Raw genomic sequence first — 25,927 nt, forward strand, 5'->3', positions numbered from 1 at the left:
GTCGGGGGCGGCCCCTCGTTACATCCCGGTAGTTTCGTGTCCGCTGTACTCTGAACAGCAACTTCCAATACCGATTCTCTGCCTCAGCGAAACACGCTGGTTCGTCCTTGCCATGGAGTACGGGAAAAGGCAGCGACCGGCCCGCCCGGTAAGGAGTGAGACAGCTGGGTGGCGTGCAACCACTTTGGACCACAGTCATCTGCTTGAAAAGTAGAACAGCCAGTGAAAGAGGAAGGTGGGGGAGCTAACCATTACATTGCCAGTGTTTTTTCTCCCTGTGTTGCATTTTACAGGAGAATGTAAGATACTGTTTCTGGAGGACCTTGATGAGGTCTTGGGAGGGCTGGAGTGAGACATCACAGATGGAGATTGGATGAAACTCACTCACTACAGGGTGGGGGGAGCAAATAACTTAATGTTTGCCGCCGTGTTTGCCCTTCTGTCTGATCTTGGTGTTCCCCAAAGCTTCAGATGCCAGCCAAGCCTCGCGTCTGCACTTTGGCCACCAACTGCATTAGCAGCGGCTGCTCCTAAGTCCCAATAACAGTTTATTAATTTGGGTCTTCCACAATGCATTTGCCTTTAGAAATAAAGACTTAGAGCTGCAGATTGTGAATTAAATGGGCTTGTTGCTTTTGTAATGTACCTCGGAGGCCTCTTAACAGGACACAGCCTTGGAGAAGTGAAGTCCGTTTGGTGAGGGGAGAGGAACCACCCACCCGGTGCTCCCTAACTTGCTCTGCCCAGGTCAGAGTGGGCCCCAGAGCACGTCCTTGCTGCTGTCACGTTGGCTCTCAGGCTCGTGGTGTAACTGGGCCAGGGGCAGACATGGCACTGCTGTGTTCCCATGCCAGCACTGCTGCCAGGAAGGGGTTCTTGAAACTGCAAGGTGGCTTAGGAAACCACATCCAGAACAGCAGTGTAAAACACACATGCTTAGCACCTCTCCAGATTAAGTCACCTCACACTGGTTCCTGGCAAATCATCTCAGCATTACAGACCCCAGCCCTGGCAGCATCTGATCAAATCCAGACTAATCTCCCGTATCCCTGCTGTGTTTGTGACCTGTTGGGTGTCCCCCAAGTTCAGTTAGCAAAGGAGTGCAAGCAGCCGTGGCCAGAACAATGCTGTCCGGTTGGTGAGGCCGAGGGAGGCCTCGTTAGAACTCATTTGTACTCATTACAGATGATCCTCCCTAATGTCTCAAGATTTCTCAGCTTAAACTGCGATGTGCTTGGGTCAAGAGTGCAACTTCAAAGCACGTAAACGCTTTGTGTGTCACCAGGTTACTGCCATGAGCTGCAAAAGTGAAGTGAGAAGAGGGATGGTGTGAATCATCAGCGGGCTGAGGAGACGGCAGGGTTGAGGTTACGAACAGCAGTGTCCATGGGTGCGAATCCTCGTATTTCCAGTCCTGAGACCCACCAGGGCAGCAAAGGTCCTGCCGAGGGCCACACACAGCCCCTTGCGTGACCCAAGTGGCCTGAGGCGACTGGCCCCGTTGGCCCCCGGGTCAGCAGGGCCCTCGCAGGTCTCACATACATGCACAAAATGGCAGTGGGGGCCCAAGCACTGGCTGGGCAGAGCTTGGCTGAAACCTTGTTGTGCCTCTTGGTGAGCTGGGGAGTGTGAGGCTCATGGCGGGACCTCCGCTGCCTCAGTGGGCATAGGGGCCAGTGACTAGGGCTTCATTACAAACCCAGCATCAAACTGCTCAGCCCAGACCAAACGTGCCCATGAGCAGGAATTCAGACATGAAGAGATTTGCTAGCTAACATCTAGGTATGATCAAGACAGGTCCCTCAGCTGAAGGGGCCTCTTTGGCCCCAGATGTTTACAAGGGCAGCTGGGAACTAACCCAGCTCATCCCCTGCCTTGGGAGTGTCACCAGGGGTTTTCGTGGCTGTGCCAAACCTGGGGTCCCTGTTGAGGGCTCCCAGGGCTCCTGCACATGCCACAACAAAATATCAGCAACTCTTCTTTGAAAAGAGAAGAGTTTCCTTGAAAAGGAAGAGTTCCCCTCCTTGGACAGGGGGGAAAACCCCTCTCTTTACCCTCCGTCCGAGGACTCGGCCTTTTTAGAGGGCAAGGCGCTGAGCATTGCGATACCTCCTCTGCCTCCCCAGTCAGAGCATCTTCTAATAACTAGCCTGGATGAGTATTTCCCAAGAATCAGCAGCCTGTCATGAAGCAAGAGGGATTAACTGAGCAGCAGCAAGTGAGGAGGGATAGTGGCTGTGCTCATCTAGGTGCAGGAAGAGCATTCACCCTGGCCAGAGCTCACGGTCTGGCCACGGCCGCTGGCAGAGGATGGCAGACGTGCTGTGATGGCCTGTGTCCGTGATGTCCTACACTGCTGCCCCTGAATCATTACTTGCGGTCACCAACAACTTGATGCCAGCTTGTGCCCCAGATGTCAAAGGCTCTGTATCCTGTTACTAATCCACTGAGCCATCAGTCCCTTGATGCAGGCTGGATTTACACCAGTAACCTACAAGTGAAAGGCTCAGGGTTGTCTTCTCAATCCCTTGATGTCTCCCTGTCCCCTGCCAGCTGTGCCAAAATTACTGTCAGTCTTGAATCAGTCCTGCCTGGTCTACAGCCCCGATCATTCACGAACGGTGTGGGGCATGTGGTTTGGGTATTAGCCATTTCCTGCAGGAAAAAGGAATCGGGATTTGGGATGTCCAAAAAGAGCAATGGAGACGTGTGGGTCAGAAGCAGATCTCATGGCTAACAAGACATCTAAGAAGTCAACGTGAGCCAGGCCCACTGCCTGGGCCGGCTTCCGAACCACATGGGGCTACAGGGCTCAGGTGTCCAGAGGGGACCGGCTCTGCCTTGCCATGTGGAGCTATTTGGAAGCTTCCTTGGTACCAGACTGGAGATAAGAGCAAAAGGATTATCTCTGGAATTAGATTATTTAGATTGGAGCTTTAATCTCTGACCCTGTCTGCACAAGAAAATAGGAAAACTCCCTGGGATTATTTGGGGTTTGTTGTGCAAGTAAAACCAGGCTTGCAGCAAGAGCTTCTGCTGGAAGGGAAAAAAAAAATAATGCTTTGGAGACCTGCCCTGTCTGACCTGTTCACTGTATCATGGTGAGACCTGGCAGAAAAGAGCTACAGATCATTTGGCAGAAACCCAACTTTCCTCAGAAGTAGCTGTGGCTCCAGGACTGCCTCTGCAATGACACAAAGGTGTCCTGCGGGCACCCTTCCCCTAGGACCGGTGTCCCTGCATTTCTTGGCAAGACAAACACAGCTCTGGCATGGTACAAACACAGGGACCTGCCTAAATGAAAATGGCAGTAGTTCACAGAGAACATCCCCAGCCACCACGGTGCTGCGCTGTGGATCAGTGCAGCCTCTAGAAATGGGTTTACAATTTTAGATAAATTAAGACCGTGTCCTGCCATCTGCCGCTGCGGGCAAAAAATGCGGCTGCTTGGTGCAGGACCCGGGAAGGAGCAGGCAGCGGCAGGCACTGTGCCTGTTGCCACTGACTGTCCGTCAGGCTTGTGAATGCTGGCTACGGCACAAGACGCGTGCCCCGAGCCTTCACTGGTCCCTGTGGGCAGGCACAGTCACTCTGCTGCATACAGGCAAGCAGCGCAGCTGTCCTCTTGCTCTGCATACACACGCACGCTTCTTCCTCAATGGGCTCCACTGTAAGTGAAGCACGTTTGTGTACAAACACTCCCTATGGCAGACACAAGCCTGCACGGCTCTCTCCCCAGTATTATCCTAGGTACATATATAACTTACCAGGACTCTGGACTCTGTTCAGTTTATCACCCTCATTTCCTAAGCACAATGCAGCTGCTGTACCAGTAAATATGGAGATCTGTAAATATCCATTTTCCAATTTCTTCGCTCACACCCACATTTCTAAGACTGGACCAGCTCCCTAGATACACACACATAGTTTGCATACACCCACTTGCAAACAAACTCTTCTACTGCTGCACTCCCAGGTACCTATCTGCACTCCCTGCTTTTACGTGCGCACACACAAACCTTTCCCAGTGCACACGCCTGTGCAAACACGAGTAAACACACACACACACACAAATATAAGGAGAAATGTAGTTTTTTCCATTGCTGGGATATCAGCCATCGCTGCGGCTATGCTGGTTGGCACAGCAACAGGAAAGCGGAAGAGAAAATCCTCCTTTGGGACATGGATTTATGGACCCTGAGAATTTGAAAGGGAACCTGGGAAGTGAAAGATTTGAGATGGAGGAAGCAGGAGGATATGGGTCCCTAACCTCCCAGTTGGAGTAAGGGGGCAACTGAGAGGAAAACAGCTCCCAGTCACACTGAGAAACACACAGCAATGATGATGCCCTTTGAAGCCAAGCAGAAATTAGTCCTGGCAACTTGTGACTGAGCCTCTGCATAGAGAAAGGGGACAACTGTAGGTCTGGCAGAGCAGGGGAAGGGGGCAGGAGGTCAGGAGCATCTTGGGGAAAGGGGAAGGAGGATGAGCATCTGATGTGTCTGGAAGCAGCTGGTAGGGCCTGGAGGCTACTGTTGTCACCGCTGCAGACACATGCAGCATTTTTGAGTGTGAACAAGCTGGAGAGCAGGCCACTGCCACACAAGGAGGCTCCCGGCCAATTCCTGGCACCAACGGTGTTACAGCTCAGCTCCCGCAGCACGGCCCTCACTGTGCATATGCTCACAGTTGTGTTTGAAATGGTCTAAAAAGGGGGGGGTTGGCTATTGCTGCCTATCCCACTCCCGCCCAGCTCCCCTCTGTGCCCTTTCTCCCATTGCTCCCTGCCACACCGCCACAGGGGCTCTCACCTGCCCCCTTGCAAGCCAGGGGGATGCAGAGGTGGAGACCCTCCTCTCACCAAGAGGCATCTCCAGGCCCCTTCGCCATGAGGACAGCAGGAGGGAGGGCAGAGCCCTGCCACAGGCTTAGTGGCCGGCAGTGATATCCCTTCCTGCAGCAAGGGCTTGCCTCTGGACTCTGATGCAGATGCCACGCTGTGCATCTGCCACAGCCTTTCTCCCCCAGCGCAGCCACCACCTCTCACAGGGACGTCCAGGCTCCACATCATTTTAGCGTGCATATTTATCGCTTTCCCCCCGCAAGACATGTATTTGAATTTACTCTTGGTAAACATAACCACAGGAGATGCGAATATGTGCCGAGGAAGCATAAATAACCCCACACAGACAAACACACACACACAGACAGCAAACACAGACACGGTTCACCAAGGGAAACCAAGAAGTGCAGAGCACGCCCTGAGGCTGCCACCAGTCCCAATGGCTTTGCTCTCATCCACCAAGCCAAGAGGATTTCTCCTGCTCTTGCTTTGCAGCAGCTGGTGGGAGAATAAAGCTGGGGAGGAGGAGTCTAAAGTTGCAAATATCCCATGAAAGCATCATGGCAAGTCCTGGCTCTGCAGTTTCCTGCAATCATCTCCAAGGAATGGTTCCAGTTGTAGGAAGTTGCAAGTCTTTCACAGTGTGAAAGGGTGGAGGGGCATGGGGACCACCATGAGGGAGGAGCAGCAGGTCGTTTTGCAATGTCCCAATTGCAGCCAGCCGATAAACCTTCGTGTGGGAACATCGGGGCTAGATGCTCCATCTAGGTCCTCTTCTGCCCTCTCTAAGGTGCTGATTCTTCTTTAGCTGAGAATAATCTTCAACGGGACATCATGCGAACAAACTCTGCAATCAACAAGAAAAGACAGCCCTGAAGCAGAAGGCATCCATGGTCCCCAACCCAGCTCTCATTCCCTGGAGATAGCATGCAGCCAGGGTGAAACCGAGAGTCCACACACTGCCAGCAGGTCTGTGCCACTCCATGGCTGGCCCTGGAGAGCTCACACAAAATGGGCTTTAATCCTTGCATTACATACGGTGATATGATCCCACTAGCAGGAAAATTCACTGCCTTGGACTCCTTCCCAGCCAGTGTACAGTCTTGTTTGCACAAGCAACCCCTTGTAAGATGCTACTGCAAGTGTTGTCTCCCTTCACTGTAACTTCAGGGAACCTTGATTTATAGTCTTGGGAACACAGTATGATTTCTTAGTAAGGTTGCCACTTCACAGAGACACCAGTGTGGGAAAACACTAGTGTTTTGGTAGGTACCAGCATTTTGTAGAAAAAAGTTTACTTTGATGGACTTCTTGTTTTTAAAGATACAGGTTAACTGTAAGGATACCCTGGATCTCTCTCTTCACCACCCTGCAGCTTGTGAAGTCAATTACAATTGTTGAAATTGAGTGTAAATGCCATCAAATATAAATGGGTTTTCATTCTGCACTTGAATTGCCAAGGAACTAATAACTCCGCAAAGAGGAGGGCAGTGGAAATTACCCCCTTGACTTCTCCTTTTCCGTTGATGGAGCTGTCCTTTGACAACTAAAGCAGTAACTCGCAGAGAAAATGATACTGGGATAGCATTGCATGTATTTTAGCTGTCTAACATAATTTAGCTGCGGGAAACAAGGAGAGCTACTGTCATGTAATCAGCCAGTGCATTAGAACAACTGCAGCTACCAGATACTTTCTACGGAGACACTTCCAGGTTTTTAGCATTTTCAAAGCCCTCAGAAGCTTCAGTAACCCTGAGGACTGAGAGTCCTTGTCACGTAGGAGACTCAGAAATGCCTCTGAGCCAAAAAATTTTATTTTAATTCTGTAGTTCCTGTGCTTCACCCTTACTGCAAAGGGACATCTGGATTTGCACTAGGAAAACAAGCAGCCTGCCATGCTCTCACACCTTCCAGCTCTTATATCCGCTTAGCTGTCTGATATCGACTGCTTCCCTTGCCAGAAACCCTGAGCTCTATTAATATTGCTCCTGCCATGGCTAAGGGCTAGGATAGTAGCCTAACCACTCTTATTTTTCCAAGTCCTTCTGGCATGAAAAGTGGGAGAAGAAATGAATTCTCTCTAGGATTTCACATGACACCTCTAGATCAGATATCTGCAGTCTTAGTGAGCACATCTGGCACACGACCATCTTCTGGCATAAAGGCACAGAAACAAATTCTCTATAAACCCAGATAACAAGGTGAGCCAGAGGAAATGGAAGGTGCAATGCATTCTCCAAACCAATCCAGCCTCCTCACAGCTCTTGCAATAGATTTAACAGAAAGGAAAATGCCCCATAAAAAGAAGGCTGGCGCAGCATGTGTGCACCAGAACCTGCTTCTCTGTGACAGGGCATCTCTCTTACCATGCTAGAGTTATGGAGACCCAATTGAAACTGAGATGCAGCAAGAGATGGTACACAAATGAACACTTCAGCTGAGGAATTTCATGTGTGGGCCAATGTTCTCCATTCTCCTCAGCTGACTAGGAAAAAAAAATCTTGTTTGATTTTTTCTCCATACTTCAGATACCTGGGCCCTGAGCATGCAAATCTTCCCTTCTGCTTCCGCCTCTGAGCTGAAACTCTGACTCACGCCAGAGCAGATGGACAGGGAGTGTTCATCCCTTCTCACCTTCAAAATCAACACGCCCATCTCCATTCAGATCCACGTCCCGGATGATCTCTTCAATATCCCGATGGCCCACCTGCTGCCCTAGAAGCTTCTTCATGGCTTCTCGCAGCTCACTGGTGCTGATCTCCCCATCACCATTGGTGTCAAACTGCAAGTACATGAAAAATACCAGCAGGGGAAGTACAGTTAATGGAAATGGATCTTGCTCTGGGTTGGATTTTGTATTGTCCTGCTCCTGAGTGCCCTATTTTTCCTGCATTCCTTTTGTGTCCCTCCTTTTCCTCCTTTGGGTGCCTTTTGGATCCAGTCTGTCTTTTCTCCTCAGAAACCCCTCATAACTCCTGTGTCTGCATCAGCTTTCCTCTTCCTTGCCTCAAAGGTTCCCTTATCTTAGTGACTTTCTCTGCTCCTCCCTTGTTTCATGCCTGGCTTGGCTCTTTCTCTGTCTTCCACTGTGCTGCTCTCTCCTCCTCCTCTTCCCCAGTGGGTCTTCTCTCTTTCCTGTCTCCTGTTGCTCACCTCTCTGGGGGGCACGCGGTAGGGAGCACTCACCTCTCTGAAGGCATCACGGAGCTCTTTTACACCAATCATGTCTGCAGTTTCTGCTAGCAGCTTTGGTCCCATCAGCTCAACAAAATCTTCAAAATCCACATGGCCACCCACTTGGGACAAGACGAAAGATCGTGTGTTAAGAACTCCATACGTTAGCCAAGCCCAGCACTCACTTTGCACTTCTGTGTGCCCCAGAGAGGGCTTGGTTCTCCAGGAAGCAAAGCACAGAATGCGCAGGACAGTGGGAGGAAAAGCAGAGGTGGTTTTACACTGTCTTTATATTTTCTGGATTGTGGGCTAGGCGGAATGAGCCCAAGCTATTCCATCCTAGGCTGCCAGGGACTGTCACATCCTTATGGCATCACGTACTAGGTATTAGAGGCTTGATCATTCTAGTGCTTATAGCAACCCTCTGCTGCGCCTGTGCCAAAGGGTACGGCAAGGGCACAGCATGATGTTCCTGCATGGCCTGGGCAGTGCCCTGCAGCAGTGGTGGAATCTTGTTCCATTAGCAGTGGCTAATGTATGTCCAACTGTTTATTCATCGTATTAGTCCTTTTTCTTGTTTGTCCCCTATCTGAAAGCTGGCAGTAACACCCTCAAATTCCTAAGCGCTTGTGTGCCAGGGTTATCAGCTGCTTTTGTGTGTGACTGGTTGCATATGCCACAACTGTTTTCCTTCCCTTGACCAAGTAACTTGTCCTTTTTACATCATCATGTGTCAGAAATAACATGCACTAAATACCCTTTTTCCCACCTGGCTGAGGGTAATACCCTGCACTGCCACAGACAAGAGGTGACAAAAAATGATGGTGAAAGACAAGGGGCACAAACACAGTTACAGTGAATTGGACACGTTTGTCACATTTTTCCATGACTCCAGCAGATGCCCCCATCTGACACTGCCAGCACAGCTCACTCGCAGCCCATCCCCAGGCACACAGCAGATCCACAAACAACCACCGCAGAGTGAACAGCCCATCCATCACCCATCTGACCAAAGCATCTCCATCTTCCCAGGCTCTTTCTTCAGTCTGACACCATCTGACAACAGCTTCAATATGACAACGCCCACAACCTGTGCACCGATGTCTAACAGCCCACATCAAGGGCAGTTTTATACGTAACAGCATAAGCACAAAGGACAACCCTTTCACTCACTGTTCCCATATAGCACAGTCCACACAGTCCCTTTGACAAGCAAGAAACAAAGGCATCAACTTCTAGGGACCACAAGCAAACAGGAGAGATGATAGGGCATGAAAATGAGAACGAAAAGAGGGGGGGAAATCCAAAGGAAAAGAGACAGCAGGAGACTGAGAGAGCCCGAGGCAATGATGCAAGACACAGCAACAACAGGGAGGTACAGCTAGGTAGGATATTACTCACGGTTCATGTTGATCTGCTGGGAGAGCTCTATTAGCTCCATCTCAGTAGGCATGTAGCCCATGGTTCGCATGCAGTTCCCCAGGTCCCTGCAGTTAATAAACCCATCCTTGTCTTTATCAAACTCCTTGAAGGCTTCTCTTAATTCTGTGGGAGTGGAACCAAAAAGAACAATATTGTCAGTGACGGCTTGAAATACCTTTTCCAAGAAACCTCCCCAGAATCAGCAGCACTTTATGAGGCCAGACTCCCTAAGATACTCCATATTTTCCCAGCAGATCGCCCTGCAAAGAGGCAATGACTGCAGCAATGTTAAGCTCTTCTATCAGCAGCACTGCTGACCCATTCCTTACAGGAAAGCTTGCTTGGACTACAAGTGTCACAAACTGATCATTGCTAAATTGCACTCCTTAAAGAAACTGAAACTAATAAGTTTTCCCAACTTTTACCCCTGTACTGCATTATATAGCCCCCACTGTAGGGATTAGCAGGTAAACAGCTTCCCTGGAGCCATACTGTTGTATCATGCTCTACAACACTTTCTGTGGGAGCTGGGGTGGACAGCAGTTCCCTGACAGCCAATATCCCATTACTTTATTTATCCTCCCACCCTGAAGAAGCTGGAATGGATGCAAATTCCTTCACAGTCAGCACTCTTGCAGTTTTACATATTATTTCTTTTGCTCGGGTTTCCAGGAATTATTCCAGTAATCATCTCCCTTGATTTGCCCCAAATTATTTTACCCCACAGGGGCCAACCTGAAAGGGCCAGCCAGTAGGTTTTCACTGGGCAGGGAGTAAGGTGACACAGAAGGAGTGACAAATTTTACCTTCAATTTCTTCTGGACGCAGTTCTCTATCCTGCAGAAAGAGAACATACTATGTTAAAGCCGTTTGCTTGCCACAAACATAGTTTCAGAATAGTACTTGTTGGTGCAAACAGTTCTGGGACAAGCCAGAAAGTGAGAGAAGAAACAAGAAGGTGATGACATGTTTAATACCATCTACCTAGCAAGGCTTCCCAGCTCTCCTCCCCAACGGGAGGGGTGTTAGCCTGCACACTTTTCTGTGGAAGCCCCTCTCCCTCTCATCTGCTGGACAGGGGGATGACGGGTGCTCCCTCAAAATAGAAGAGACCTGGGCCAGCACAGCAATACGTGTGGCCTCCCCACCTGATGCTACTATGACCACCTTTGTGAAGCTCCTACATCATTCCCCAGCACCAAGTTCTGGAGCAGAGACTGTCCCTGCAGCAGTTATGATCTCCTCTAGAGCTCTGATTGTATTTCCTACCGCACCTCCCGCTGACATAGCCAGATAAAAACAGCTGGAAGCAGTCCCTATAACCAGCAGGTCTATACCATCGTCTGCTTGGATCACTGCTTGATCCCTGTCCTTCTGGCAGGACAGTGACAGTCACGAGCTCTCTTACAGCCAATGTCCCAATGCCATCTCCTACAGTCAGTCCCCACAAAAAGGTAGGAACTTCCCCCTTCCCCCCAGCCTCAACTCCATACACAAGCGTTCTGAAACCAGGCATGAAGGCAGACACACAACATATACATCATCAAGGTCATCTAAAAACAAAACAGGACAAGGATTCACCATGTTCAGGAAACACTGCAACTTCACACATCCAATTTGAATTTCTTGGAAGAAGGGGGAGGATATAAAAGAGTATAGGAAAATTCCAACACTGCACCAGGAAGAAGAGACGAGCATGGAAATGCACTGCTTTCTGGCTTAAATGCCCTTTCTAATTCCTCTCATGGCTCCCAGGCAAATCCAAAACATCTGAGAATTTGGAAACACAGAAACGAGATCTCTTTTGTCGTCTCACTCTCAGCTTTTCCCCTCAACTGTGGGGAGTTTCTCCTTGCCTTCCAGGTGTCCTCCAGCTTCACCACATGTCCCTGGAAATGGTGCCCTTGATCAGTTTGAGAAGGATGATCCTTTGCTATTTAACTACAGGCTCCTCTGGAAACTCTAATGGCATCTGCTCAGAGTGCATAGCAAACTAGGACACACACTGGTTTACGTCTGTGCAAAAGTGGGCTGTGCCAGAAAAATTACCAGCTTACCACTCATAACCTTCCCAGAGGCATCTCTGTGCTGGATGGAACTGTTGGAGCACGCTGGCTCTGCCGTTTCATCCTTCACAGACCCGGTATTTTCAAACATGTCATCCCATTTGTTCTGCTTTCATCAACACCAAGTAATAAAACAATTCAAACTCCTTAGACCGGATGCAGGAGGCATTATTGCCCTCCTGCCTTAGACAAAATAGCAGATGAAAGCCACCCATGATCAGTACCAACACCTTGTGCACCTCATTCCAGAGTTCACAAACATTAGTCCCTGGAGATACTGCTGTGTGCCGACAGCCGGCTCGGCACGGCAGCAGATGCAGGGGTATGATTACAACCACCACAGTGCAAAGGGTGCTGTGACTCACCCGCGGTAACTGCTGTCTTGTGAGAGTGGCTGGGGTAGGACTCGGGCCTTCCTCCAGTGCAGTCGTCACAAGACCATTCTCCTCCTTACTCACTGAAGACCACGTTGCAACCAACATGACTGAAACATGTCAGAAATGGGGGATTCAGCACCGGCTCTAATTTTGCACACCAAGGCATTTGCGTTTGCAGGGCTCTGTGCGTATCTTTGCACATGCCGATTCTACCACCAGAGAGCCACAGACTGCGAATGCAAAAGGAGGGGGAGGGTTTACGTCCCTCCAAAAATCTGACTCAAGCAATAACTAACGTCATGAAGAGGTTTTCTGTTTTAAATTTGAAAGAAGATCCCCTAAAACGATAAAGGAGGAAAATTGCTTGGGAAGAAATGGGCTGAATCACTCTAAAGCTTTTGGAGAACATATGGAAAGAGGAATAAAACTGTTCAGAGAGTTTAGATCCTAGATATGAGCAGAGGTGACCCTCAGAGAGTCCATTATACGTAATGGTCTTACCCTCATTTATTTCTGTTCTATGCACAATAAATCCTGTTGGTCTAGAGAGTCAGTAAAAGTAAAGCTGTTTATCAGATGCTGTTTATCAGAATAAGTCTACACCAGGGTAGTTAGAGACATCACTAATCCTGTTCTGGAAACTTCTTATGGCACTGTGAGTTTCCAGGGCCTAAACAGGATGGATACCTGTCCAGCTGTGAGCCTTCCACTAGGGAGCTGGACCTATGTTGGTGGCTCTGTGCATGTGTGCATGTGTGCTTGTGTAAGAATATTACATTTTGTGTTTTAGTGAACCAAGGAATATGTGATCACTTAGTGGCTGAAGGTTAGGAAGAAGAAAAGCTATTTGATCAATAACGACAAATAATGACTCTTTTTTGGGTTGTTGGTTGAAGAAGAGGTTTCAGAGATGAAGATCTAGGTGTCTCCCACAGCTGTAGATAACCATATGAACGCACGAGTAAGACAGAGATTTCTTACAGAGGCAAGAAAGCTCTGACTCTCAGGTAATTGGGGTGAGCTTTGTTTCACCAGAAGAACATGGGATGCACTGGGTGAATATTTGACAGTGCACATATTCACGCATACGTATCCATAAAAAGTGTGTTAATAATATGTTTGTGTATGTCTTTAAATTCATGTTATTGTAGCAATCAAATGTTTATGCGCAAAAATATGTTTTACTTCTTGTAAAGATACAATACCGGGGTGCGTATTTCTGTATGTTTAACATGTCTAGGTGTATACATTTGAATTTACATACAAACACATATTTTTATTTTTTGTATATAAATGCATACATTAGATGCATATGAACACAGTTACAAATAAGTGTGACTGGGGATGGATGTATGTAGTTTTGCTATTTGTGTGTGTATGGGTAATAGCATTTGGTAGTCTGGCACTATTTGCAAATACGAGGACAGACTGATGTTCTTTGGTTTATTTGGCTGGGATTGCTGCAGTGTCGGGCTGTGTATGATAGTGTATAAGAGATTGCGTTTGGGTATCTGTGAGGAGGCAGATGCATGCTTATTTCTGCTGGTACTAGCGTGCTCACTGTGAGCTGATAGGAGCAGTATCAAATATGGGCATCTCTGTGGGACGGCTTGTTCCCAATATGGATGCCCTGATTTGCATTTAAGTGGCTATTTAGGCCTTAAATGCTAATCTGAGCCTCTGGGAATGAGATGTTGATGTCTTGCTGGAATAACAGCTTTGAACACTGGACTCCTCCTGACTCCATATGATTATGTAAGTCCTGAAGTCCTAAGTCCTTCTCCTGAGTCCGTATGATTATGCCTACTTGAGTGTAGGCTTGGATCTATCTTCCATAGCTGCATTTTTAGATTCCTCCTTTCTTGGTGTTTATGCACGGGGATATCTCTGCACATCCTTCGGGTTAGACATTAGCCTGTGATTGTATTTGCACTTGGAGCTGGAGCCGGGATGCTCGAGACCCAGGGCTGGGGGTTACAGAGCTCCACACAGATGGAGCGTGCGGGCAGCTCCGCATCCCCGGCTCACGTCCACGTGGCTTTGTGCATGTCTCGCCCGGCTGGGTGTAACTTACGTACAGGCTGCCTGTTTTCTGCGAAGCCCTTCCTCAGGAAGATGCATGCTGGCCCCAGCAGGTTGTGCATGACGGCGCAGTTCTGGGCCAGCACCATGAGCGGACCCTGGTACTCGCAAGCCGACGGCCCGTCTTCGCTCGTCTGGACAGCCTTATAGCACGTCTTCTCCTCATGGCGGATCTTCCCAGCCAACCAGCAGCAAGCAAACAACACAACAGAGGATGTTACCTCCCCATCTCGCCCAGTCGTTCTTCTGAAGTTTTATGAACCACCTCGCAGAGACATTATTGCTAAATTTCCTTCATCTGGTCCATGCTGCGTCCCCCCCACTGGTCTATTAGGATTTGTACAGAAGCAGTAAGTCCAGGAGTTCACTTTCAAAAGCTGACAGAAGTACAACCAACCAGGAGAATTTTGCTTTGAAACGACATCAAACTCTCAGCACTGCTCACATCTACCCAGACACAGCCCAAAGGGCCACACTCCCACTATCAGCCCCAGAGTTAACGATCCCTTGAATGAGCTGCAAAGGATGAGCACGCCCCAACCTAACAGTACATGTGCCAGCCTGTGCCCAGGGTGAAGCTGCTGGCAGAGCCACGTCGGCCAGGGCATCCCCAGCAGACCAGGCAGAGCCTGCACAAAGACCCTGCGTTAGGCTCCGCGTTACATTTCAGCAACACAGCATCACACGCTTTATAATATTATTAGAAGGCCGCTTACAGCATCAGGTGGCTCTGCCAACTGCAGGCTCACACTCCCTGTGCCACTTCTAATTAGTTCCATCCTCAGGGTCTCAGGCATATACTGCACTGGTCTCTTCTAATCACTGCCAGCCCCAAAGTGGAGATCAGGCACGAGCACAACATTTTTGTCTGTTTGCATTTGCACGTTTTCCTAAGTGCACACGTCCTGCTAAGCTAGGGCTCCAGACCAGAATCCAGCACTGGATTTTATAAGGAGGCACTGCTTTCCTTTTATAGAAATGCATTTCCCTGGCTCTGCAAGAAAACTCTTATCCTGATATTCCCATGCAGCTATAAAAAGCCAGCACAACCCACAGGACCCTTGGTTTTATAGAATAAACATTAATCATACATCAGATTCCTCTTCAGGAATGATTCTACTTTTACAGCCAGTGTTCCCAGGGGTGATCAGAGAAGCTCTGTCAATTGTCATTGTCTCTATTAACCCTTTCCTTAAAGCCTGAGGTGCTTTTTCAGGCTAAAAGACCAGATACATACACACGCCCCATTCACACTTGTCCGAGTCTATTGTATCTACTTGTTGTGTCTGCCATGTGCTATTATATTGCACACATGGTTTGTAGTTCACATTTTTTGTACACAGTCTTACACCTATCTGCTCATGTATAATGTCATGTGAATATCAAGCATCAAAACAAAAACAACTCAAAAAGCAAGCCACGGAGAAAGAAAATGATGAAGCAGAAAAGCATTTTCATTGCAGTCATGGATGAGGAAGAAATCTGTCTCTGATTAAATCTGACACGTAGGACACTTGTCCTTAAAAACCTGAAAGATGAGCATCCGTCCACAAATGGCATATTACTAGCTCAGCTAAATGTCAAGGCATCTGTGTTGAACTGCACAGCTTCGTGATATCTGTGCAATGTATTTTCAAAATTATCAGCTTTATTTCCTGGCACATTTTTCAGTTTAATATACCAAATAATATGAATCACTTAAAATAGCCCACATTGGTTCTGTGCTTAATTCCAGCGAAGCCACGTGAAAGATCGAAGGCCCCACAGCCCCTAATCCTTGTTTGCTGACCCTTCCAGTCAATAGAGTTTATTACCAAGCCACAGAGCAGTACCACAGAACAGTCATCCCATTATTTTCCAGCTCGGATAGAGATTGCCAGTTTGACGAAACAGTTGCCAAGAGCCACCAAGGATCCTGACCAGACAGCCCGACGCAATGCCAGGACAACAAGGTGCACATCTTAGCAAGACCCCGACAGGGGATCCCTGCCCCACTCTGCCGCTGCAGGCAGGATTTATGGCATTTGATGTTCCCTCTGCCAGCAGCCCCCCAGGTTTCTCCTGCAAGTGTACCCACAAGTTCCCTCCACCACATTTCTCCTACATTCCAACAGAGCCAGAAAGGGAGCTGTGATATGGGTACAGGGCAAAGCAACATCAGTCGCCCATTACAGGGGAAACAGCAGTGTGCACAAGGAAAATGCAAGGACAGGACTGGGGAGCTCAGGCTTTCCCTGTCCCTTCCCCGAGCAAAGGAACACTACCCTTCCTGGCTGAGTCCAGCCCTTGGCTGTGTGAGACCAGCAGATTGTGGAGAGGGAAGAGACCGGGCTGATTTAGAGATGGCTGTAGTGATGGTGAAGGGTGGCAAAGCGAGGGACCTGGATGCCAAAGCTTTCTCTTTCTGCACAGCAGAAGCACAACAGGATTCACTTCATTTTCCTGCCTGCATGTCAGAGGGACTTTGCAGAGCGGCAAGCCCAGAGGGGCCTCTTCATCCTGACTGCAGTGCCTCTCAGAGGGAAAGGCAGCCAGGCTGGCTGCTGGGATCACCTGGGGGACACTGTGACAGTGGGAAAGCGAAGCTGCCAACAATGGACATTGTGGAGACAAAGCCTGAGCATTGCCACCAAAACAGGCAAGGTACCCCATGTCAGCCAGTCCCAGACCAAGCCAGCCAGTGCCTGGGAGCGACTCCCAAATTTCGGGTTGAAATCATGTATTCAAGAGATCAGTCTGTCACCCAAGAGCAGCTTTGACACACGGTGTCTACAGTCCCTCCTCTTTACCGTTTCAGCAAAATGAGTTTGCCCAAGGTAAAATCTGAGAAAAAAGACCGGGATCATAAAACAGCCAAGTGAAGTTGTGCAATGTTAAGACTGACCTGCAAAGTCTCCACTCTAATCATGTGTGTCATGATCAAAAGAACGGCAGAACCCCAGAGCCTGTCAGGATGAGTACCCGAGGCCTTAATTCATGGCTAGCTGGAGCGATGTCTGAGAAATTCTCTAATTCAGCTTTGCAACTTTCGCTCTTTAGTCCTGCCATTCCAGGCCTTCTAACTAGGCACAAAGTGCATTATTCGAAGCAGCTTTTAGGAATGAAAGCATAAATTACCTAAAAGACTGATGACACAGAGCTTATAAGTTCTTGAAACCATTTTGATTCAAGAAGTCTGGCCACATGTCAGACTTTAGTTGCAATCACCTTGATCATGTTGAGCACAGCTGCAGCCAACTCTTATTGCAAGTTGGAGGTGACCTACAGGTAACCAAGCTGGTTTGTCATATGTGCAACATTTGGGTAAACCTCAACTACTTCTGCCTCTCCTTGAAGGTCACCCTGACCTAGGGACTGGTCTCAGCACTGCCTAACTGCTTGGTGATGAATGCCCTCCTTGTGTATCCCAGCTCCCCTGCAGCAGCACTGTGCCATTGCTGGCTTTGTAGCAGCCGAGATAACAAGCAAACTGTGTTTCTACACAGAAGGGGCAAATCTCAGCCAGAAGAAACTCCCTGCTAGGGACGTCCTCTCCCCAACAGCTCCCTCCCAGAGGAGCTTTCCCAGGTGGCAAGGTCTCCTGGGTGGAGCATCCTGATGGCAGTGGCACTTCACTGTTGGCAAGGTCTCCACAGAGGTAGCTCCTCATTGCAATACTTCGGATGCTTAGCATAACTTTTTCATTTATGAGGAGTGAATTGCATAGCTTTTTGCTGAGTTATTAGATTTGCAGCAATGCTAAGTGAGCACCGTGCAGCTGACAGGTACACAGTGCTGTAAGACCTTCCTCAGTCAAACAAGAAATATTTCTGGGGCATGTAATTCCCATTTCAATCTAGTCCCTAACAGCAGAATCGTTCCTGAATCTAATTCATCCTGGGATCACTGTAAAACCTCAGCACAGAGCAGACAGTGGGTTGAAGCCTTAACAGATACACATGGCAGCTCGCAGATGAAGTCCAGCATGTAGACGCATGGGCCGTGCTGATGTGTGGCATGATGCACAAACACACAGCCGGGGCCCAGTGTATCCACTCACAAACAGAGGCATGGACAAACAGATCACAGAGTAAAACACACTTCTGTACCCAAACACATACCAACAAAACTAGATGTGTGCACACGCAAGGATGGATATACATAACAACACATGCATCTGTTGTTACATACAGACTTCTGGAGGACATCCACTAGCAGGTATACACACACAGAGTGCCATACAAGCAGGGATATGTGTGTGGCACACATAAATTCCCCCCCTGTACACTCACAACAAACATTGCACGCCTGCTCACGCACCTCAGGATGCATACGTAGGGACATAAAGAGCTAAGGACACACACATACTTCAGATGGGCTCATTAGGTGTGCATATTCTGACACACCAACAGCAATACATACAGATACATGCCCATTCACATGTTCAGGAATATATGTCCCTACAGAAATGACACACGACTAGACTCATGCAGATACTTCTCGACTGAAGCACATGCACACACACACACACAAACTCACACGTATCCACACACATTAAGATGCCTGTACAGAAGATGTGTGCCAGCATACTGTGCACATCAACAAGCACAACCTTGCATGTACCCAGAGGACAGCTATACACACGCACACGAAGCAGGACACAAGCCTACTCATGTGCATGCGTACGCACACGTTTATTTACACACATGCTGTGGCACCCAGCATCCCGGGCTCTAACGGCTGCTCTTGCATGAGCAGCTCTTACAAAAAAAGACTGGTGAAGAGAGCTGAACCCTTCGTACACATCTCTGCATTTCTCCCACCTCCCGTTCCCATCTGCCCGTGACGTCACCCATCCCAAGAAGCAGGGCTGGAAATGCACAACGCACTTTGAATCGGGGAACATACCTTTTTTGAGAGGTTTCTCAGTGGAGACTTCACACAGTTGCCCATAATATGTTGAGTCTGCCTTTCCGGTGGACTTGGTTATAAAGGAACTGAAGCAATTGATCCCATTAAAGGTATTCCTTGGGAGCAAAGCAAGAAAGGCAGTGCCAGGCAAATCCAAACAGCTACTGGCTGCTGGGGCTTCCCTCTTCAGGGAGCTTTTTCTCTCTCTGCCTCTCTCTCTCCGTGTTTTTACTTTATGTTCACTTTCTTGAAGAGATAAAGCAGGAAGGAGAGGGAGGGGAGAGAAACAGACAGAAAGAGAGGGAGAGAGAGGGAGAGAGAGAGAGTGAGAAAGGGAGAGAGAGGGAGGCGGATGTATAATCTACATCAGATTACTGTTCAAATCCCTCCCACCCCCCTCAATCTGCAGGCAAGATTGTTTCACTCATGGGAGAGGGCTGATTCAGGGAGAATTAAAACAGAGAGGCACCGCAAGAAGTGATTTCAGTGATGAGTTCAGTGAATCCAGCTAGTTGGGCTCCACACAGCCTCTGAACATCACATCCCTACCCACCCCCTTTCTAACTCCTCTCGGCTTTTCAGTCACCAGAGACCTAGACTGGCCAGAAGGCAATTCTCTTAGGGGCTTGGAGCAGAGTCCAGAGCTTGTTTCGGAGCAGAAATGGACCATTTATCTGGGTGGGACCTGTTTCAGCTTATAAATACCAGCAGACCTAAAAGTCCCTCATTCTTTTTCTGCTTTGGTGGAAGCAAGCCTGGAGGCAGTGGTCCAGGGACACTACAACACTCTCAACCCCAGGATCGTAATTTTTAACCACAAGGGAGAGACATTGTGCCAGTCTTGTGGTAAAGTTTTTCCAGCTTTCTGCAAGTAGAAATCAACTGGTGGTTTACCTGCACAAGTCTGCCAAAGATGGGCTCACACCTGAATCCTAAACCTGAACAGCCCCAGGCTGGCTAATGTGAAGCAAAGAATTTGGGCCAACACAATGGATCCATCCATTCCATTTCCAAGAACCCAAGTCCTGGAATAAATAAGGAGCTCCTAAACCTAGAGCCAGCTCTGAACTCTGGACTTTAGGCCTATTATGGTAACAGAATAATCTCTGAAAGAAAAGGGATGAGTCCCCAGTACATTTTCCTCTGATTTCAGGCTGAGCATAAGAGCATTCAATCTGGAAAGAGATTTAAATTGCATAAAAAACTCACCCTCACACCCAGGCAACAGGATCTGAACAGGATAGAGAATGCACCCTTAGCTATGAAGCCATCACGGCTGCAGCTCCACAGTGATAAGAACCCATGGCATGAAGAGCTATCTCCCTCAAGAACTGTGAAGACCAACATGACACTGATCCTACACCCTGTTTATGCAGCAGGCTGGTTGAACACTCAGGTGTTCATCTGAATGATTTTACAACTTTGTTTGCAAGTGTGGTTCCAAACAAAAGGCTCTGCAAAGACCTAACCCATGGGCTGAGCACTTGCACCACATGCTTTTTTGTGCAGGAGACAAGGACTCACTCTCCTGGCAGCTCTAGGGCTGTAGGGCAGAGAAGGATGAACTATCAATGTCACAACAAAGCAGGGATTTCTCTGCTTCCACCCTGATGGTGCTGTGGCAAATTAAGTATGATTGTAAGGTGAAGCAACAGCTGCTTTAGAGCTTAGAGGCTTCTTCCACCTGAGGAGATGAGTTTAGGAGCCCAACTATGACAAGAGTCAACAGCTTCTCTAGTTCCAGCCGCAGCCAGAAGTGCACGGCCATGTGGGATGGTGTTTCTTGCTCTTCCTTGTACAAACCACTGCCCAAGAGTGAAGGCAGTAGAACAGCCTCCTCTTAGATCCCCTCAATACCTTCTTCACTGCATGGCCTGGGAAGGAGCTGCAAAAAGGTCCACAGGCCCTCCAAAGCAAGAAGCTGCGGTAGCAGATACTGGAAGACACCCCTTGAACCCAGGGCAGACTGAGAGAGGGACAGAGGGGATGGGGAAGCTCTGGCCTGGAAGACCTCCATAGCAGAGCCCACCCCTGGTGGACTGAGAAGCAAAACTGTTCCTGAGCTGGGCCTGTCTCCTGCTGTCCCAGTTTGAGGACCCCTGACGCTGGGGAAATACACAGTCACTCCTTGGGGGCTGTGCCAGCCCTGGGCCTCTCAGCAGGGGACTTTGCAGGAGGATGCCGAAAATCCCAGCTCCTCTCAAGGCTGCCATCTTTAGCTCTATTTCTCTTTCCCCTCTTAAAGCATCTATTGGGAGGCTGATCTACCCTCAGCCAAAGTGCCGGTCATTAATAATGTCCTCTGTCAGCTGGAGCCATTCCCCAGGCTCCTTGTTTATTGACGAACTGCTTGTCTCCCTTGAGCAGAAGCTGCCAACACAGCGAGCGAGGCGCCTGGGCTCCTTCCTGAGACAAACGACTCCAATTCCAGAGCAGAGAGGAGAGAAAATCGCCTCCTTGGTGCTAATGAATCTCCCCTTGACAGGCAGCACGGAGGCCAGGAACGCCCTGCAATTCAGAAGTGCCCATCTCCAGCATCCTCCCCAAGAGAGGGAGTGGAGCAAGGGAGTCAGGTGTCTCCTGGCAGGACAATCCATCACAGCCCCCAGACTGTCACGGGACAGCTTTGGAAGACAGCTGTTGAGTGTGTCTTACAGAGCTCTAAAAACCTCTCAACAAAAGTTGAGATGGTCACCCTCTAAATATTAGCTTGTATCAGAGCATTCGGAGCCAGCCACCGTGGCATGCTGCCGCGTTTGCCTGCTCTCCTGCTTTTCTTCCCTGCAGTTGCAGGCAGCTGTAGGAAATGTGCAGGGCAGAGTGAGAGGGCTGAGACCTGTTGGCAGGGAATTCGCAATCCAGGAAGGGAAGAGGCGATGGGAGCCCACTTGCACCAGGTTTGCAGCACAGTCACAGTCCTTCGACTCTGCAAGAACTCTGGCAGAGCTGCAAGGGCCCCAGGAGACATGATGGTAAACAATTTTCTTATCTCCTCATTTACCCTGAATCTCTTAAGAGCAATTGGGCAGCACATCACAATCTAGCAGACAGACCCTGCTGACCTCTGAGGAGGAAAATCACTCTCTACATTGGGATCTCGTTCCCATCACCACCATGGGCAGCTTAGAGATAGGCAGGAAAGTGGAGTTGGCAGAAAGGTCATTAGAAGATTAGGTTAGAAGGAACATATTTTCTCCCTTCCTCCAACTGAGGCTGCTGTAAGAGAACAGGATGCTGAGAATAAGTGTGTCAAAAACATTTGTGTGTAGGTGCTGATCTGTGGGTATGCCTATATCTGGGGTAGTCAGTATGCGTGTGGGAGGGCTGCACATGCATGTATACTGGTTTTCCCACACTGTTCTTTGTGGCAATCACACTGTTCTTTTAAGGTCTGGGGCTTTGTTGTAAACTTTCTAAAAATCGGTAGGAACTTTGTGAAATGCAAGTCTTGCCTATCTGCCCGCATCCCTTCCTCTCCCCTGAGGTCCAAGGTGGAAAGCAGTGGATGCGGTTTGGCACAGAGCGAGGTCTCAGCTCACGGGAAAGAAGCATTTGGCATATTGACTGACCTGAGCACAGAGCAGGGAGAGGCTGGGTGACTTGGCATTGAACAGGGAGTGATTTAGGTGGTTTAATGTGTCTGGATTCTTTAAAAAGCAGCACTGCTGTGCTTCAGGCTAGTACCTTTGGCAGAAATGCTCATTCCATAAGAAAATGTTGGATCCCACCATAGCTAATCACTTGGTAGCTGCCAGAAACTTTATACAGTGGCAGCAAATACCCAACAGCCACAACAGAAAGAACAAAAGTCAATCCAAAACTTGGGATTGCTTATCAGACTGTAGCTTTGCTTGGCAAAAATTTCCAGTGGAAGTATGGATTTGTATAGGGAGACTGTGCAGATGCCAGGCCCGTTTCAGTGCAGAGTCTTTCACTTGCTGGAACATTGTATCAGATAGTTGTTCTCAACACAACAGGAACACTGCAACAGGGCAATGTCCGTAGGTAGGGGGGTAAATCTCTGAGGGGAGTATATAGTAAAGCAGGGAAAACTCATTCCTAGCATCTTTTCACTGAAGTCCATAGTTTTACCTAAGAGCCCACTGCATGCTTCAAAGATTTAGTATTTTAAAATACACCACCTTACTTAATTTATCCTAACAGGGCAAGAATTTTTGGTCTATTTTTTCCTATCACAGAGTGGAGAATGCACATATTGATTAGTAGCTTTCAAATCTGCTCCCAACCACCCTTTAGCTGGTGGCTATAGATGTGTATTTTACAAGAAACAACCCAGTCTTGTTTACTGGGTGACCTCAGATGAGCCTAAGCATTTGGAATTGTTAACATCCTCCCATTGCCAGTGCTGTCAAGGGCCTCATTTCAAAGCTCCCGACTGCTGGAACATGCACTGGCACTCCGAACTTCTGCGACTGGCTTCCCTCTCTTCTCCTGTGTCAGGTTCCCAAGTGCTTTTGCTGCACATCGAGTTGTGTCTTCTAACCTCAAATGAACCTTGCATTGTTCCATATTCCAGTCAGACAAGTACAGGTCCATCTCAAGGGGAGGCACCAGCAGGTATTGGTGGATGCAGTCCAGATCCTCATCTGGGGGGAGGAATATTTCTGCAGAGAGTTTGGGAACTTTCTTTACTGTCAGCTGTTCCAGGAAGAAAGTGTTGCTGACTCATGCTGTGCGTATTCTCCTCCATTAGAGCAATTGGATCATACTCAATCACAAACAACAGAAAGGTTATTAAAAAGACCAAGGATATTTTCCATCCCTCTCAAGGTAACAAAGCCTGGACCGCCAACTTCAGTTTAGAACAGCTTTGTCTGTAATTAGCTAGCTTTATTCCGTGTTAGATGAAAAGATATGGGAATGTGCCATCTCCTGACACCTTCCATGCAGATCTGGTCCACGTATTTTGCACTAGCCCAACTTCCAAGTCCCTGCACAGGAGATGTGTTGGCCAGAGCACAATGTGTTGTGGATATTTTCTGCTTTCAAGATCATCAATGGGCTACAAAAAGACAAGTACAAGCTTGACAGCCCAGAAGCTGCTGTTACAATTTGCCATGTATACGCAGTACAAAGATTGTTTAAAACAAACCTTTCACGGTCCCTTCCCTTTGCTCAGGAATATGAGAATTGTGAATCACTCTCTGTCTGTCCGGGACTACTGCAAAAGCAGCTAATTCTGCCCTGGCTCCCTCACCTCTTTCAAAGTAAAAGGGACAGGGGGTCAGTATTTGGCTGGCACACTGAAGTGCTACAGAAAGCATGGCTGATCATTAGGTGAGCAGAGGCCCGGGAACCAATATGAACCAAATACTCCAAACCAACCCTGCAGCATTACATGATATACACCACTATAAAACTGAGGTCTGCCTCACTTGTATTGTGAGTAAGGATCTGACAGCACCTTTAGAAGGATCAGACTGCATATCCCAGTATGAGATCTCTGCCTATATCTCAACACAGCTGGTCACAAACTACCTAAACCCTTTTTGCGTTACTTCAGCAGAACGCAGGGTGTTGCTGGCAGTTTTCTACTTCCTGCCTTCAACCGTTGTGACATGATGCCTCACAACATTACACAGTTGCCTGCTTCCTTCAAAGCGCAGAGAATGTATTTCATCTGTGTGGGATGAAGCAATGCTATATATTATTTCCAAAGATGGCTGCAAGGTGCAAAGTACTCTAGGGGAGGAACGGGTGGAAGAAATATTAGAATATTGCTAATGACTTCATTCATACATAGTATTGAGTTCATGGTCTTATGCTGGTGCAGAAAGCTGCTAAAAAACTAAATATGACCATACAAGCTACGACAGCTGTTTGTCTTTATTTCTAAGTGGGGCATTTGATTGAAATTGGAGGATTACTCAAGTTCATGGGCACTGCTGTTGCTCTCTAAGGTCACAGGAATGTCAGAGGATTATTGAAAGGGAGCCCAAAGTTAGCTAGGCATCTTTTACTGGATGCACACCATATAGCTGCTTGTTATTGGAAATCAATACCACTCATGGACTCATCAGGGAAAAATGGTTACTGAAGCTGCGATGCTACAAAAAAACACAGCTAATTCAGCTGACAAACCTGCAGCCCAGCCACTACATCTAAAGCTAAACTCTTCCCTGACACTTTGTTCAAACCCAATACTGTACGAAACAAAAATCAAGGCGGTATAGGTTGATGAAATGCACAGTGGACTAATTTAAATGACGATTAATTTATTATTGAAAGATTTTCTTCTCTCAAAAGATAAGCTGAATCTAATCAGAAGGTTTGTGTATTTCGGTGCATTAGATCATGCTGCTGTATATTTCATGAACAGAATATTTAATGAATGTTCTTCTAGCTTGGTTTTATTTTGATGTCTTTCCATATCCTTTTAAAACAGTTTGTTTAAAAAGTAGATCACTGACAAAGATTAATGTTTGCTGGCAGATCCACTGCAGGCAGGAAGCTTATCCATTGCCCCTCAGTGATTCTGTATGTCTGGCTCCCAACCCTCAAGCTCTTTACAAGCAATAAATATGATAAATTTTTCTCCAAGCTGAGCAAGAGGGGAGCTGAGTGGATGTGCTCAAGTGGAACAGTGTTTTTCTGTGTCTATGTCCATTACATATAGAAAACACATGAGACGTACCTTGGAAGGTATGGCGGGTGTCAGCAGGCAGGGCTGTACGCATACGCCGATTGTTTTTAAGCACAGGAATGCATACTCATGTACAGAGATGGTTGCATAGCCACAGAGAAGACTTAGCAGAGGCTGCACGTGTACGGGCTGTGTGTATACAGACAAGACGTATACGAAGGCTTTTTATGTCAGGCTACATGCATGGACATGGGCTGTGCCAACACATGCAGGGATGGAAGCAAGGAGGTTGTACAAGCCCCACGCAGGTACCCAGACCCCTGCGAATACACACCAGGCAATGAGGGGGACGCCCGGACCGGCTCTCGCCTACATCACAGGAACCACGGGGCTCTCACCGGGCGGCCCGGGGACCGGGCAGAGGCCAAGCCCCGGCGGCACGGGCAGGCCCGGGGTGCCCAGGGGGAGC

The 25,927-nt window shown here is 48.3% G+C and overlaps 1 protein-coding gene across 4 annotated transcripts in view; it reads right to left on the reverse strand.

Annotated features, from left to right (window-relative positions):
• Positions 1 to 5,068: 5,068 nt before the first annotated feature.
• The window catches only part of CABP1 (calcium binding protein 1), a 26,656-nt gene continuing 5,797 nt past the window's right edge, over positions 5,069 to 25,927 (reverse strand). The window contains exons 1-7 of one of the 4 annotated variants that reach the window (XM_009330805.1): positions 18,852 to 18,896; positions 13,961 to 14,137; positions 10,246 to 10,276; positions 9,419 to 9,562; positions 8,030 to 8,139; positions 7,478 to 7,625; positions 5,665 to 5,690 (exon numbers count right to left, since the gene is read on the reverse strand). In XM_009330805.1, the coding sequence (XP_009329080.1) occupies positions 5,665 to 5,690; positions 7,478 to 7,625; positions 8,030 to 8,139; positions 9,419 to 9,562; positions 10,246 to 10,276; positions 13,961 to 14,137; positions 18,852 to 18,896 (681 nt within the window). Of the gene's footprint in view, positions 5,691 to 7,477; positions 7,626 to 8,029; positions 8,140 to 9,418; positions 9,563 to 10,245; positions 10,277 to 11,020; positions 11,355 to 13,960; positions 14,138 to 18,851; positions 19,137 to 25,927 lie in introns of those variants that run through there. The other 3 variants (XM_009330806.1, XM_009330808.1, XM_009330809.1) reach the window with 3 other exon arrangements.

Source organism: Pygoscelis adeliae, unplaced genomic scaffold (genome assembly GCF_000699105.1).
Source record: "Pygoscelis adeliae isolate BGI_AS28 unplaced genomic scaffold, ASM69910v1 Scaffold358, whole genome shotgun sequence".
Classification (NCBI taxonomy): Eukaryota; Metazoa; Chordata; class Aves; order Sphenisciformes; family Spheniscidae; genus Pygoscelis; species Pygoscelis adeliae.